The sequence below is a fragment of the Eptatretus burgeri genome, chromosome 10 (genome assembly GCF_056783735.1).
Source record: "Eptatretus burgeri isolate ZD-2024b chromosome 10, Ebu_testis_v1, whole genome shotgun sequence".
In the NCBI taxonomy this organism is placed as follows: domain Eukaryota; kingdom Metazoa; phylum Chordata; class Myxini; order Myxiniformes; family Myxinidae; genus Eptatretus; species Eptatretus burgeri.
Window position 1 is genome coordinate 97219193 of NC_140970.1, and position 15000 is coordinate 97234192.

The 15000-nt window shown below is 41.8% G+C and overlaps 1 protein-coding gene and 1 long non-coding RNA gene across 2 annotated transcripts; both read right to left on the minus strand.

The window, feature by feature from the left end:
• Window positions 1-8186: 8186 nt before the first annotated feature.
• LOC147019207 (uncharacterized) lies at window positions 8187-10571 on the minus strand. The gene is made up of 4 exons (XR_015062831.1): window positions 9545-10571; window positions 9339-9441; window positions 8644-8842; window positions 8187-8297 (listed from the first exon to the last, which is right to left on the minus strand). It is a non-coding gene; the product is annotated as an uncharacterized LOC147019207 (long non-coding RNA).
• Window positions 10572-10722: 151 nt separating this feature from the next.
• LOC147019208 (centrosomal protein of 83 kDa-like) lies at window positions 10723-13480 on the minus strand. The gene is made up of 3 exons (XM_085900122.1): window positions 13436-13480; window positions 13138-13296; window positions 10723-12349 (listed from the first exon to the last, which is right to left on the minus strand). The coding sequence occupies exons 1-3, from the start codon at window positions 13478-13480 to the stop codon at window positions 11378-11380; spliced, it is 1176 nt and encodes a 391-aa protein (XP_085756248.1). The 3' UTR covers window positions 10723-11377.
• Window positions 13481-15000: the final 1520 nt, after the last annotated feature.

Consider the following 15000-nt stretch of genomic DNA (forward strand, 5'->3'; position numbering starts at 1 on the left):
ATTATCCACATCAGCAGATTACCCACATCAGTCGATTACCTGCATCAGTCGATTACCCGCATCAGTAGATTACCCGCATCAGTAGATTACCCACATCAGTAGATTACCTACATCAGCAGATTACCCACATCAGTCGATTACCCGCATCAGCAGATAACCCGCATCAGTCGATTACCCACATCAGTAGATCCACAACCTCAGTTGCGTCCATGCAGTCAGTCAACCCATCAATGTGACATCACAAAACAGACTTTCCTCGATAGAGGACTTGATGTATAATCATCGTTACAACTCCCACCACACATTCTATTATGTTATAATACATTACATCATGCACATCTTCCCTTAAATATAACACATACACCAACAAACACCACCCCACTCACCTCTGGATCCAACGGTTATTTATAAACGGATTTACCTCCTTCCTTCCCTCCAAGCAACCACTGAAATGGGGTTTAAATGGTTTCCATGTATATTTTTAATAATGTATAAATATAAATATCTCGTTTATAATATTTTACTCTTTGTTCTGTATTTCACTAATTCTATTTGTTGTCGTTTTATGATCTTAAAGAATAATTGTTTTAGTCTGCGAGCTGTTGCTCCCTGTGTTAGCATACGTCTGACTAGTTGTTTCAATCGATTGACAAGTTCACTGCTGTGTTAGTAAACATCTGACTAGTTGTTTCAATGTATTGATACGTTCAGTGCTGTGTTAGTAAATATCTGACTTGTTGTTTTAATCTGTTGACAACTTCACTGCTGTGTTAGTAAACATCTGACTAGTTGTTTTAATCTGTTGACAACTTCAGTGCTGTGTAAGGAAACATCTGACTGGTTGTTTAAATCTGTTGACAACTTCAGTGCTGTGTAAGGAAACATCTGACAAGTTTTTTTCAATCTGTTGACAACTTCAGTGCTGTGTTATTAAACATCTGACTGGTTGTTTTAATCTGTTGACAACTTCAGTGCTGTGTTAGGAAACATCTGACCAGTTGTTTTAATCTATTGATAAGTTCAGTGCTGTGTTAGGAAACATCTGACTAGTTGTTTTAATCTATTGATAAGTTCAGTGCTGTGTTAGTAAATATCTGACTGGTTGTTTAAATCTGTTGACAACTTCAGTGCTGTGTTACTAAACATCTGACTGGTTGTTTAAATCTGCTGACAACTTCAGTGCTGTGTTCGTAAACATCTGACTGGTTGTTTCAATCTGTTGACAACTTCAGTGCTGTGTTAGTAAAACGTCTGACTAGTTGTCCTAATTTTTACCTCCGCCACCAAAGGTGAAGGAGATTATGTTTTCACCCCTTTCTGTCTGTTTGTCTGTTTGTGTGCAGGACATCTCAAAAAGTTGTGGACAGATCTAGATGAAATTTTGTGGACATGTTCAGTGTGCGACATGGACGAACTGATTTGATTTTGGTGAAGATCTCGATCCAGATCCGTCTACCAGAATTTTTTAAGTGATGCTTTACCATTGAGAGATCGGGCCAAAAACGATATACAGCACAATATCTCAAAAAGTTGTGGACGGATTCAGACGAAACTTGGTGGACATGTTGGGTGTTTAACAAGGAAGAATTGATTCATTTTGGTGAAGATCGGAATCCGGATCCGGATCTGACAGTTTTTTTTAGTGATTCTTTATCATTGAAACATTGGGCTCAACTAATATAAATCACGATATCTCAAAAAGTTGTTGACGGATTTGGATGAAACTCGGTGGACAGGTTGGTGTATGACAAGGAAGAATTGATTCGATCCTGGTGAAGATCCAAGTCTGGATATGGATACGAGAATTATTTAATCTTGAAAGTGATTCTTCACCATTGAGACACAGGGCCAAAAACGATATAGCACTGTATAGCATGATATTTCAAAAATGTTTTGGGCCCGATATGTTCTCGTGGATCAGGCATTACTTGGCGGAGGTGTGTGCTCTCCCAAGTGCCATTCTCGTTTCACCAGTAGCCACACCATGGAATAACTTCTTTCGAACATTGCTGTCCAAGAAAGGCATTCGTTCAACGTGGAAGAGAGAAGTTCAGTGGCGGAGGTAATCATTAGGACCGTACAATGCATCTCGTTTATCAAATAATTTGGTGTGAAATTTATTATTATTATTGATATCGATTTGTAATTCTAAAAATTAAACTGAAGTGTGAGTTGTGTTTTCGTTTTTAAATTCAAGTTCGTTTTGATAAATATCATCATGAAGCTGATCAAATACAAATCCATCATTAAATGCTCCGAAATCAATGAAGCTGAAGATGTTTCAGCACCATGGTGCAGATGTTAATTAATTCCTGCACATGTTGTGAACCCAATCAGACTCGTACATGTTCAGGAACGAATTTGTAAAGAAAGGGGCTGGATTTGAACACATGTGTATCCCCACTGTCTGCTGGAGTATTCCATTCCATTAGGACCATACTCTGTGCCGAGCGTTGGTGCTGCCTAAGCAGTCTCCTTGGCTTTTCGGTACATTCGTGGACGGGTCGCCACTCCGACACAGTATACCAGCATGCTGGCACTCGTTTTGCCGACCTCGGAAGGATGACAGACCGAGTTAGCCCCACCTGGTATTAATTCGACAGCTGAGCGGGATTTGAACTCAGGACCCTTGGATCCCAAGCCCACCACCCTAACCATGAAGCCAACACCAGGCTCGAGTATTGTGTTGCCAAATGTAAAGAAACTGTTGTTTCGGAGAAATCGAAAACGTTTTCAGATTATTTTTTGAAAAACTACATTCATATTAATTTTCCTTTGAGGACCAGGTCGCTCTTTTTGATAAACGTTAATGTATACTTTATTACCTCCTGCAGATGTTTTATCAACCGCTCCGTCCAATTTGGTTTCAAACTTGTCATGTGGAATGTTTGTGTAAAATGTTTTTTATAATCATAAATTGATAAACATTCAGCCTTACCCTTGTTAATATTGTGGATACTGTCGATTTTAGGTCTGGAATTATCAATGATCCAGAATTTTTTAATATCACAATAAAACCTCACCTTCTCATGGTGGTTTTTCAAGCGTTTATCAATTGGTTTCATCACCCCTGTAACACTACCTGACAAGGGTTTCAAACTACATTCTCTACCTGTGATGATGAACCTTATCTTACAAGGGTTTTTGTGCAATTTTGGGATCCAGTCAACGAATGGTAATTTGTGGTGTTTATCTGGAACTAACAGTCTTCTCACTGTTGAGTAATTTTCATGTTGTAAGTTTATTTTATTATCCTCACTTATTTTGTCGGTCTTTGAGAGTCCAGTCTGTAATCCCAATTTTTACAAAAGTGTTTTCATGTAGAATGTTTTACATACAAATATAACAATCGTATTTGCTTTGTCAAATGGAACGATAACATATTGTGTTTGAAGCTGTTTTAAAGAATCACTTGTGTCTGGATCGATTAAAATGACCTTCGGATTGTTGATTCAAACTTTTCTTTTCAAATCCACAATTGTCCTTTTCATATGTTTGTCTCCCTCCTCGAATCATCAAGCCATTTGTGTGTTTGGTACGTTGTGTTTGTCAATTTGTTCTCTCATCCAATCCGTCAGCCCTGTCATTGGAAGATCCATTGCCTTATTCCAGTTAATCCTTTTATTTCCTCTATAATTTGGTCCTTTTGTAAGTGTTGCACTATTCTGAGATCACCTGTATGACGTGTTTATCATGCGAGTCTTTTAATATGGAATGTTCACAATTACAAAGACGTGTGTAACTCAACTTTTCCTCTTCGTCTGTGGTTCTTGCTCGTCTCCTTTCTTGCTCTTGAGGAGTTCCAGATGCTCTGGACGCAGCACTTGTTGCGGTTTGCTTCTTGTCTTCTTTCTTGCTCTCGAGTTTCAGCTGCTACATTTCCTTCTTTTGGTAGAAGCCATCTTCCTGCAAGAGAGGGGAGGGGAGTGAGAGAGAGAGAGAAAGAGAAAGTGAGAGAGAGAAGAAGGGGGGGAGGGGAAAGAGAGGAAGGGGAGGAGGGGAGAGAGAGAGAGAGGAAGAGGACGAGGAGAGGGGGGTGGGAGAGGAAGGGAAGGAGGGGAGAACAATGCCTCACCACATGTCGCTAAACACTCCAGGATGGAGGGGTGCAAGGAGGGAGGTGGGGGTAAGACAGAGAGAGCAAGAGAGACAGAGAGTGCTGTATTTATTCAGAAGGGGCAGAGTGAGGATGGGACAGGGAGAGGGGTGGGGGAGGGGAGTTAACAGAGAGAATATGTTAGGCTTTACGAACAACACACACACTCACACACACACACAGACACACACACACACACACACACACACACACACACACACACACACACACACACACACACACACACACACACACACACACACACACACAATTGACTGACTGACACATTGATATTTATTATTATGAATGAAAATAATAGATCAAGTGTGACCTTCACCAAACATCGACTACTTCAACCATGTGTATCCATGAATGAGTGACAAAAAAAATAAAAAAGGAAGAATAGAGGGAAGAGTGCGAACACATTTTCCTTCCTTTCAGAATGAAAAAGAAAATCACACCTTGGCTTGGCTCATTGGCCAATCAGTCCAGGATAATCTCTGAATATTCCCAGAGGAAAGAATGTCTCCTCACCAAAACCTTGACATGGGAGTTGTGCGAATATCAAAAATTATTCAAACATTCAGAAAATTAGGAAATTGGAAGAAAGGAGGAAATTTCGCAAATGCCTGCTCGTTGTGCGAGTTATTACACAAAAAAATATAAATATAACCCCGATTTTAAAATGAAATAAACACCAGGAATGAGATAAACTAAATCGCTCCTTCAGTGATAACTAAACTCTGCGTACACATCTTTACATCATCTTGATCAGATTGTCCTTCAGGGTGGACACCCAATATTCGAGAGAAGATGTCTGAAATTTGTCACGTCGGGGGGTCAGAATGGACAGGAAGAGAAAGATCTTGACAGATAATTTATGGTAATAACCAATAGTTAATAATCACACACAATGGCATATTCAATGCACAAGATGATACCACAATGAACGAGAGGGGGAGCACTCGGGAGAGTGCAAAACCTCTGCCGCCAATACTGCTGGGTCACTCAAGTGAACCTTATATCTTATTCATTAAATATGATGTCAACAGTGCTGACAGCTAGAGTTCTTTTCTCCAACATTTGCGGGGGGGGGGGGGGTTGGAAATCACTTAAAACATGTAGAAATGCAAAAAAAAAAAATTTTTTTCTCGAAATATTTTTGGGGGGGGGGTAACAATTTTTTTTGGGGGAGGGTTGGAAATCACTTAAAACATGCAGAAATGCAAAAAAAAAAATTCTCTAACAATTTTTTTGGGGGGGGGGCGTGGGAGGGGGACCAAGTCCAAAATTTAATGGCATGATCCTTGGACCAGACCTAACCCCACCCCCCACCGAGTTTCGTCGAAATCCGTCGAGGAGTTTTTCCGAAATACTGTTCACAAATAAACAAACAAACAAACAAGCAGTCATAGACTGGTACTTACGAAATCGTCAACTTGACCTCTGACCTTGTCTAATAAAAGCTGTCTCTCGAGAAGGTAGCAACGCAAACCAGAAGTTTCTACGATGATTCTGTACCAAACCATCAAAAATCGAATGTTTGACCTCACTGTGACCTTGACCTTCGACCGATTTTGACCAAAATCTAATCAGCGCGAGCCATCACCCTCCTGAATCACTTGGTGTAATTTGACATTGGTTGCTTCTTCCGTTCTCGGGTTACCGCGGATTAACGTCACGTAAAGGTCACACTCGACGGCCTCCCCCCCAACTCGAAAGAACGCCGGGGCGAGCGTGATGATGTCAGCGCGAACACGCAAAACCTTTACGTGACTCAATGACGCGTCTGCTCGAGCGCGCTGCGCCACGTGACGAGCCGTGACGCGTCGGGTGAAATATTTTTTTACAATGTTAAAACATTTCCAAAACATCCGATTTTTACCAGAATTTCGACAACCGAGTGTTAAGCATCCTAAGCGATCGCAAAAACCGAAGACAAAATTAAAATCGAAGTTAAAACGAACTCGTAACGTCGAGCGAAGCAAAAATACTCCATTTCTCCACATTAATTTACGGAATTATGTTTGACCTCACCGTGACCTTGACCTTTGACCGATTTTGACCAAAATCTAATCAGCACTAGCCATCACCCTCCTGAATCACGTGGTGTAATTTGACATTGCTAGCTTCTTCCGTTCTCGAGTTATCGTGCCTACAAACAAACAAACAAACAAACAAACAAACAAACAAACAGAAACGGAAGTCATCAATATACTTACGAAATCTTTAGATTTCGTAAGTAACAAACAAACAGAAACGGAAGTCATCAATATACTTACCAAATCTTTAGATTTCGTCAGTAACAAACAGAAAGGGGTGAAAACAGTAACCTTCATCCATCTTTGAAGATGGCGGAGGTTAACGAGAACCGCACTCAGTGGAGCACATACCTCCGCCAGGATGAAAAGTTTACGTTTTGTATCCCACTGATCGGCTGGATCTGAATCCGGACCTTAAATAAAAATCTAATCGGCTGGTTCCTGTCACATACCCAACTCATCCACCACGTTTTGTCATAATCCAGCCACAACATTTTTGAAATATATGTCGTTTTGGACCACATCTTTCAATGGTGAAGAATCACATTAAAAACTTAAATTATTGGATCCAGATTTTCACCAAAATTGAATAACGTCGGCCTTGTCACACACCCAACCTGTGCACCAAGTTTTGTCTGAATCCATCCATACCTTCGAGATATCATGCTATATTATCGATTAAGCACAAGCACTCAATGGTGAAGAATCAGGTAAAAAACAAAAATGCTCGGATCTGGATCTTCACTAAAATGGAAAAATTGGTCCTTGTCACCAACCCAACCTGTCTTCCAAATTTCATACAAATTTGGCCATAAGATTTTGAGATATGCCGCTCACAGACACAGACAGACAGAGAGAGACAAGCAAACAAAGAAACGAGAGACAAACAAACAAAGAAACGACAGACAGGGGTGAAAACATAACCTCCGTCGACTTTCGGTGATGGAGGTGAATATCATGAGAAAGAGGTTGTTAATTACAACTGACGTGTGATTAAGGCTGTACCAAAATAGAAGTATGCAACGTCTTTGAAAGAGAATTTAGAACAATTCAACTGTCGAGGGTCACAATGTTGAAAAATTCAGAATGTCTGAGACCCATCGATATCAAAGCGTAGGCGAGGTGTTATCCTGAGTCTTACAATGTATTTTGGTGATCCTGGATGGTCTTGTGATGGATGGCAAGTAACGTGTTATCTCAAGCAGACGATCATTGGAGAAAGACCGACAACGAAGGAACAAATCCTCAAATACTGAAACCTTATGTATTACCCACTTTACCATGCAGAACATGAACTACAATCATATGAGAACAAACTACAGAGCCCAATGCCAGCTGTGATGGGGAATGTGACAACATGACCACCTTATAGGGCCAGTTGGAAACCCTGTCTTCCTTTTTACAAATATGGTTCCATATTGTGACATATACAGAGTACCCCATCCTACTAACAAGAAGACAGCAGCTGATTCACTGCTGATGTGCCATTATTTACAGACTGGTCTGATTTAAATGAAACAAGGTTTTCAATCCTGGTAAATGTAACCCTTACCCTGTCATTCCAAAAGAAACATCAAACAAACTATCTAATTCCATGTCAGCCATGGGAAAAGGTTGTCTCAGGAATTAATATGCCTCTACTCGGCTAAAAATGGAAAGAGATAACGAACCATTAAATCCACGCCAACTGCACACAACTGTTTTCTTCCTCTTTTCTTCCATTTATGGAACCACCCTTCCTGTGACTGTTCCATCCCACTCTTCTGGGATTCAAGTAGGCAGAGCACCACCATCTTCTGTTGCATCATCTCTCACCCACTAACCCCACCCCCTGAATCACAACCCCCACCACATCCTTATCCACAATCATTAAATCTAATAACCATTCGACCCCCACTCATCCAACAAGTCATTACCTGCAGGTTACCGTGTTACCAATCACCCACCTCTTTGTTATACTTGTTTATTCCCTTGCTTGTACATGTTATTGTGCCCACTTGTTGACCCACTCAGTGCATTGTCTTTTAAATCAAGCTGTCCTTCCCTTACCTTGCTCTTCCTTGTGTGTTCTCTTTTCAGATGTGTTGGATTGGACGTTGCACAAGCAGATGGTGACAATTGCCATTTCCTGGATCTTCTTTGTCTTTTATCACCTCCGTCTCCAGACAAAACAAAATACCACATTTATCCCTGTGCTTACAAACCGGACATTTTACTTTTAAATGCAGTGTCAAAGGGCGACAAAATACCAAAGCAAATGTTAACATTGCTCAACTAGAAACGATGGAAACGCCTTTAAAATCATGGGTATATCCTGTGATGAAGCCGAGTCTCTGGGCCGATCACCTTCACATCACATACAGGTCACTCTGTCTGCCACCATCTCCTTTCTGGTCTTGCACCCTCTGCCCTGCTCTGGCCTCCCCAGGTTTCTGCAGGGTGCACGTGGTCTGCCAGTAAAACCCCCTTCTGGTAAAACTCCCAAAATCCAGACTCACTGCTTACCTTCACTCCTTCGTTTTTTGCTCTTTTCCAGCTTGAGGAACCAACTTCCTCAGTCTCTTCAATGTTATTCAAGTCCATCTCTTTCTGCGTTTCCAGTTTTTCCTTCCACATCTGCAATTCCGTGTTTGCGGCTGTATCCATGAACACAGACATTGGATCACCTTCTCCATCTATGAATTCATTTGAACAGGTGTTGAGACTGGTGGAAATATGATGAACAGAGGGTGAAATGTCAACAGACAGAATGGGATGAAGCGGAAAGAGGACAAGAATGCATTGATACAATGCAGGAGGGATGGCAGATAAAAGTGAACAGGAGCTCAGCGGGTGCAGCAAAGCTTCAAGGAAGAAATACCAATCTCGGCAAAGCAGGAAGCCACGTTATAGTGAGGGTCAAGAGTTGGGTAATTTATTGCACTGTACTGTCATGCTGTAAAATTTATTGAGGAAATGGGGAACATCTTAAACTTTCACATGGCCAGACAGAGGGGTGGAGGAGAGGATGAAGAAGAAGCAAAAAGATTCTCGGCCATAAAGGGGTCGTGTGACCAAAGTATATATATATATATATATATATATATATATATGACAAAAATAATTAAAATAATAATAATAATAACAACAACACAATGAGCAAAAAAAGAAAAACGATTATAGTTGTTGTTCGACTTGCAGGTGAATTTATGCGTGTATACCTTGTAATGTTTTCACCAACTCAAACAGGCCGAGACTCCATTTTGTAAGGGATGTGGTTTTGGAGGATTGACGCACATTCAATCCACTCACTTTCAACCAGAACTACAAACGGCAAAGATCGATGTCAACATTTTAACGAATCGCCATTGTCATGAAATGTTTGAACATTTTGTGTAAAATGATGCAGTCTCTATCACACACTTACCTGCAAAAGGTGTGTTTTTCACTTCACACCAACTTCCATTTGAGGGACCGGAATGATTGTCCCAGACGCTCCTTGACTTAACATCTCTGGATCCCCTGTAACACCTTCACCAGTTGCCTTCACATCTGGACGTACTTTTCTTCCATGGTACCAAATTGATTGGCCTAAAACTTTGGAGATGTTTGTTGTCCTGGAACCACAGAACCAAGTAATATTTTCTCGAATTTAGCGTGACGACTCGCGAGGTCTCTCAGGATCCGTAACAGCTGTTCGTGCACTTCATGTGGAACATTATGCTTCAAAATCATTATTTCAAGTTCCAGTTTTTCCTTTTCTGTTGTTAGCATCTCAAATTTCCCAACCATTTGTTTTTCTCTCTTTCTTGCCTGATATTCTATTTCCTTCTTGTCTTTGGAAACATTATGGACCTGGTTCCTCACCTTGGTCAGTTCACCGTTGACTCGAGACAACATCTCAAGAAATCGTTGCTGTTTTGCCTCGCACTGCAAGTGCCGGACCTGCGTCTCCCTCTCAGCCTGTGTCTCCACACCTTCCAACACCATGGAGACATGCCTCACGTCGTCCTGGAGTTGCCAATTTTCCTGACACGGCTGACTTTCAGACACAGCATGCTTCTGTAGGTCCTCCTGAATTACCTCTAAATTCCTTTTTGGCCTTTCCACCTCCATCTTGTCACACGTCTGGTGCTCCGCATTCCTTGCCTGCAATTCATTTTGCAGAACTTACACTTCCTGTAGAAATTTCTTCGCTGTTTCTTGCGATGCGATGAGTTCCTCCTCCACACAAAAAAACTCAGCCAAATCAGTTACCTCACGGTCTTTCTTTTCCCTTTGCAACTTCGCATCTTCAACTGTGTGCAACTTCACCCATTTCTCCAGTTCAATATTGTCTGTTGTCATTTCTGTGCAAATAGGGATGTCTTTCCTCTGGGTCAAATACTCCTGTTGTAGTGAATCCCTGTTTGCTGCAACCGGTCGCTTCTCAAAGCTGGTCCACTCCTCTCTCTCTCACTCCTCTCTCTCTCTCTCTCTCTCTCTCTCTCTCTCTCTCTCTCACTCCTCTCTCTCTCTCTCTCTCTCTCTCTCTCTCTCTCTCTCTCTCTGAGAACAGCTCTCTTTGCAGTTCTTCAAAGGGAACTGGAACATTGTCCATCTGGTCAATCTTGTCATTCATCAGTACCATGTTGTGCTCCAAATATTGCTGCTGAGAAAGATGCTGTTGCATTAGATCTTTGTTATCTTTCTGGTGTCGCTTCTCAAAGCTGACATGCTCCTCTTTTTGAATGCACAACTCAGATTGCAGTTTCTTCAACTCAACTTCGAACTTTCCGATTTTCTGGTCAAACTCGATATCTTGCAATGCCACAAATTGCTGCTGGACACGATACTGTTGCGTTACATCTTTATTGTCTTTCTCCATTCGCTTCTCAAAGCTGGAACGTTCCGCTCTCTGTGAGAACAGCTCTCTTCGCAGTTCTTCAAACTGACCTGGTACATCTCCCATCTGCTCAATGTTGTCATTTATGAGTGTGATGTTCCGCTCCAAATATTGCTGCTTGGCAAGATACTGTTGCATTATATTTTTGTTATCTTTTTCCTGTCACTTATCAAAGCTGACACGCTCCTCTTTTTTAAAGCACTCCTCAGTTTGCCATTCTTCGAACTGACCTTGCACAATGTCTTTCTTCTGCTTAAGCATGTCGTGTTGCAATTTCGTGTTCCATGCAGCATCTTGCTGCTGGATGGAATGCACGCATTGTAATAAATCCTTTTTCGATGCCATGTGTTGTTTCTCCAAGTTGGAATATTTCTGCTACTGCAAGGACAGCTCCATTCGCAGTGCTGCAATTTGCTTGGCCTGTTCAAGTTGGGTGCGTGTCTGTGCAGCCTCAAACTGGAGATGCTGCATCCTGATTTCTTGCTCTGCATGGCGGAGCTTGGAAAGCAATTGAAGTTTCTGTTCTTCAAAATTTCTTTCCTCGTTCTCCATCTGCTCAACACGCTCTCTGATCTTTTGGCCTCTTAACTCAGCTGCGTTCAACTTCGCCTGAGTGTCTTTTAACTGGTGTGCCGATTTTCTCTGCTCACGTTCAACCGTAATTCTCTCGTCAGCCAATTCCTCCTGAAGACTGGTCAGTCTCTGGTTCAGCAAGAAGTTCTCATTCTTCAGAGCATCAACACATTGCATATAGCTCTGCTCTGCTCTTTGACACTCCTGTTTGCATTTCATTCTGAGGTGGGTCAACTCAGAATCATGTTTCAACTGAATTTTCTCTTGTCGTCGTGCATTCAACTGTTGCTGGAGATTGAATTCTGTGTTGAGGAGACAATTCTCATCACGCAACTTGTTCAACCCATCCCGGCAATGCACTATTTCTTCCTCCCGCTTTGTCAGGGTTTCCTTCAATGAATCCTCCACTTCATTTTTAATTTCAGCTTTCAGCACTTCCAGGTCGTGAACTGTCAGAACGTTATTTCGAAGCTCGTTTGCCTCAATAGTCTTTGCTTTGAGTTTGGCAGTGAGTTCCTCAAATATTTGTCTCTTCTCAGCCTGTGCTTCGGCGTGTTCGATGAGCATCTCGCCCACATCTGCCTCTCCATCATTCATTGCTTGCTGTAGCTGAGTATATTGCGTCTTGAGAAAGATGTAGTTACTTTTGTGATGTTGACACCGCTTACGCTCATCCATGAGCAACATCTGAAGTTCAGAATCATGTAAAGTTTCCCCAGAGGTACCTGGGTGAGGCAGGCCAAGCTGTTGTTGAAGGGGTGAGGATGTTCTTTCCTAATAGATGTCAAAAATAAATTGGTTATTTTTGATGAGCTGTCACAAATGCTCCACAATGATAAAACAACACCAAACAATGCAGTGAAAAAGACAACATCCCAAAAATAATTTTACATTGCTTTCAGTGAATTGTGTGAAAACATGTCTTCACAACTTGATCACCGACTCAAACTAAACCCACATTCATCATTCGTGTGAACCTTGAAGTCCTCATGGGGTTTGAAGAATTTAATCAACAATCTCCACCTGTTCAGCTCCTCTTGTTTGTCGCTTCTACTAAATTAATGAAGTTTTGCCTGAGCTGCACCTCTGGAAAACTATTCCAATGACTAATTCACACGTACAGCTCAGGGTTGCAGCAACCCTCTTGATAGGTTGACGCTTTTGCACTTCGTTCCATTGGAACAGGGGGAATGAGAGGTCAGGCAAGAAATTTGGAATTTCTTCATGGTGCTGGTGATAGCTCACCGACTCTTCTCCAAGGACACCATGGGATCTTTCACATCCAACAATTAGTACTGGCAGCTGGGATGCACAGTTTAACATCCATCCAAGGATGGCACACATACATTTATGAATCACCCTGCCAGTTAAACACCAGGGTGACAGTTTGTGGCTATGTCGGGATTCAAACTTAGGTAAGAAAGCTTAGAGATGAGTGTGCGTACCTTGGGCCATCCTGCAAGCCACCTCTGACAAATGTGGACTTATAATATTATCAACAGATAAAACGAAATCCTGCTTTCAATTAAAATATATATATACAAATTTCCTGAAGGACATACTTGAGTCTCGAGTGATCGATCATCTCCATCCTTTTGTTGTTGAAGAACTTCCAGCTTCTCATCATTTTTCCAAACTTGCTTCCTGGTCTGTTCCAGGTCATTTGATAAAACTTGGATTTCCATATTTTTATGTTCCAAGGTCAGTTTCATTGTACGCAACTGCAAAACCAAGGAAAATAAGATGACACAAAGAAATAAAATATGGTTCTCCAAAAAGTGAGATTTTTGAGGAACTCAGTAGAGATTGATATGGAGGAAGATGCATTTAAATCATTTAAGCAATCAAAGTGAAAAGAACCAATCCCGCTGCTGGTACCACCTCAACCAGCACTTTCTGCTGCATTAATTTAGAAGACAGTGTCTCAACCTCCTCTAACCAGCCAATTGTGGTAAGGAAGGTGTGTTTACTCACTGCGAGTCATACAAACAAGTTCCACCAATGGGAGGATGTGCCTGCAGTCAAACAGACATCTGATGTTCGAACTTGGACACATCTTTTGAAGGGCACAAAGCAAGAATTTTGGGTTGGATTTCATTCTCATTGACTGTCATCCCTGCCTTGTGCTGAGCCAAGAACAAGTCATATTGTCTTCCAGCACATTCACCATCCATCCATTCATCCATTGAGACCTGACACTGTGCAGAGCTTTGGTGCTACCTCAGCAGTCTCCTTGGCTATTGGGCACAATCCTGAACAGGTCACCACTCCGACACAGGATATCTGCAAGCTGGCACTCATTTTGCCGACCTCAGAAGGATGTCAGGCAGACTCAACGCCACCTGATATTAATTCAACAGCCGAGTGGGATTTGAACTCAGGATGCGGGGATCCCAAGCCCACCAGCCCAAGCATGAAGCCAACACCAGGCACACATTCACCAAACTTTCAGTTAAGAGCTGCACATGGTTCAAGTTAGTTAATATTTTTTTATGAAAGGCATGGCATTGCACAAGGAATAATATTTTCTGAGGGTATTTGCAAGATATGTCTGTCCCTGGTCTGGCACTGTTTCCAGCAATGTTGGGGTCAGAGCCACTTCTGGCGAAAGGTGAATGAAGTAGCCTGATGATTTCCTGTTGACACACAAGACAACCCCACCTCATAACGGTGCAGACAGGAAACTGGTTCTGTGAGGAACCAGACTAAGGGGGTCATGACCTTCTGGACGAACACCCTCCGGTATACTCATGGTCGACCAGAGTGTGTCAGCATGCACTCCCTCAAAGGAGGTGGTGAGATAATCAGTCAGACAGGTGAGATAATCTTCCAAAAGAAACAGTGAATCAAAGAAAATGGACGTTCCGAGTCACAACACAGACTAACCTGGAGACCTCTTATTACTGCGGCTAAGTTGTGGTTGCGACAGGTGAGATGATTGATTTTTTTATGTTGTAACCAATGTTTTTCCACGGGATGGTAATCGAGATAGTGCACTTATTCGATGCACCATCACTGGAAAGGTCAGGAGGCCAAGTGTCTCGTCTTATAGTTTTAGTTGATGGACGTTAAAGATCCCAAAGTTTAAATTTGTGAGGAGTTGGCAAGTTTTTTTCCATTTCTTTGAAAAAAAAATCCAAATTCCTACCTCCTTCAGTCGAATGTTGGCCTGAACATGAAATCCAATGAACACTGCTCACCTCCACTCAATGTTCCTCTTTTTTTTTCTCACCTGCGGAATTAACTTCCACATCCTCTTCAATGTCATTCTTCCCTCTCGTTCTTCAAGACATCTGTTCAGTGCCATCTCAGATTGTCCCTAATCAACAACCATGATCTTTTCTACTCTCGTTAACCCCACCCAAATCTCTCCGAATTTTCAAGTTTTTCATCGATGGAGTTTCCTTCTCCATGCATTCTCCATT

Coding starts and splice junctions, on each gene's coding strand:
- LOC147019208 (XM_085900122.1), bottom strand. CDS start 13,480: ATGCAGCAGAAAGTGCTGGTTGAGGTGGTACCAGCAGCGGGATTG. Junction 13,297..13,435: donor TGGTACCAGCAGCGGGATTG/GTTCTTTTCACT, acceptor TTGGTTTTGCAG/TTGCGTACAATGAAACTGAC. Junction 12,350..13,137: donor ATCGATCACTCGAGACTCAA/GTATGTCCTTCA, acceptor GACATCTATTAG/GAAAGAACATCCTCACCCCT.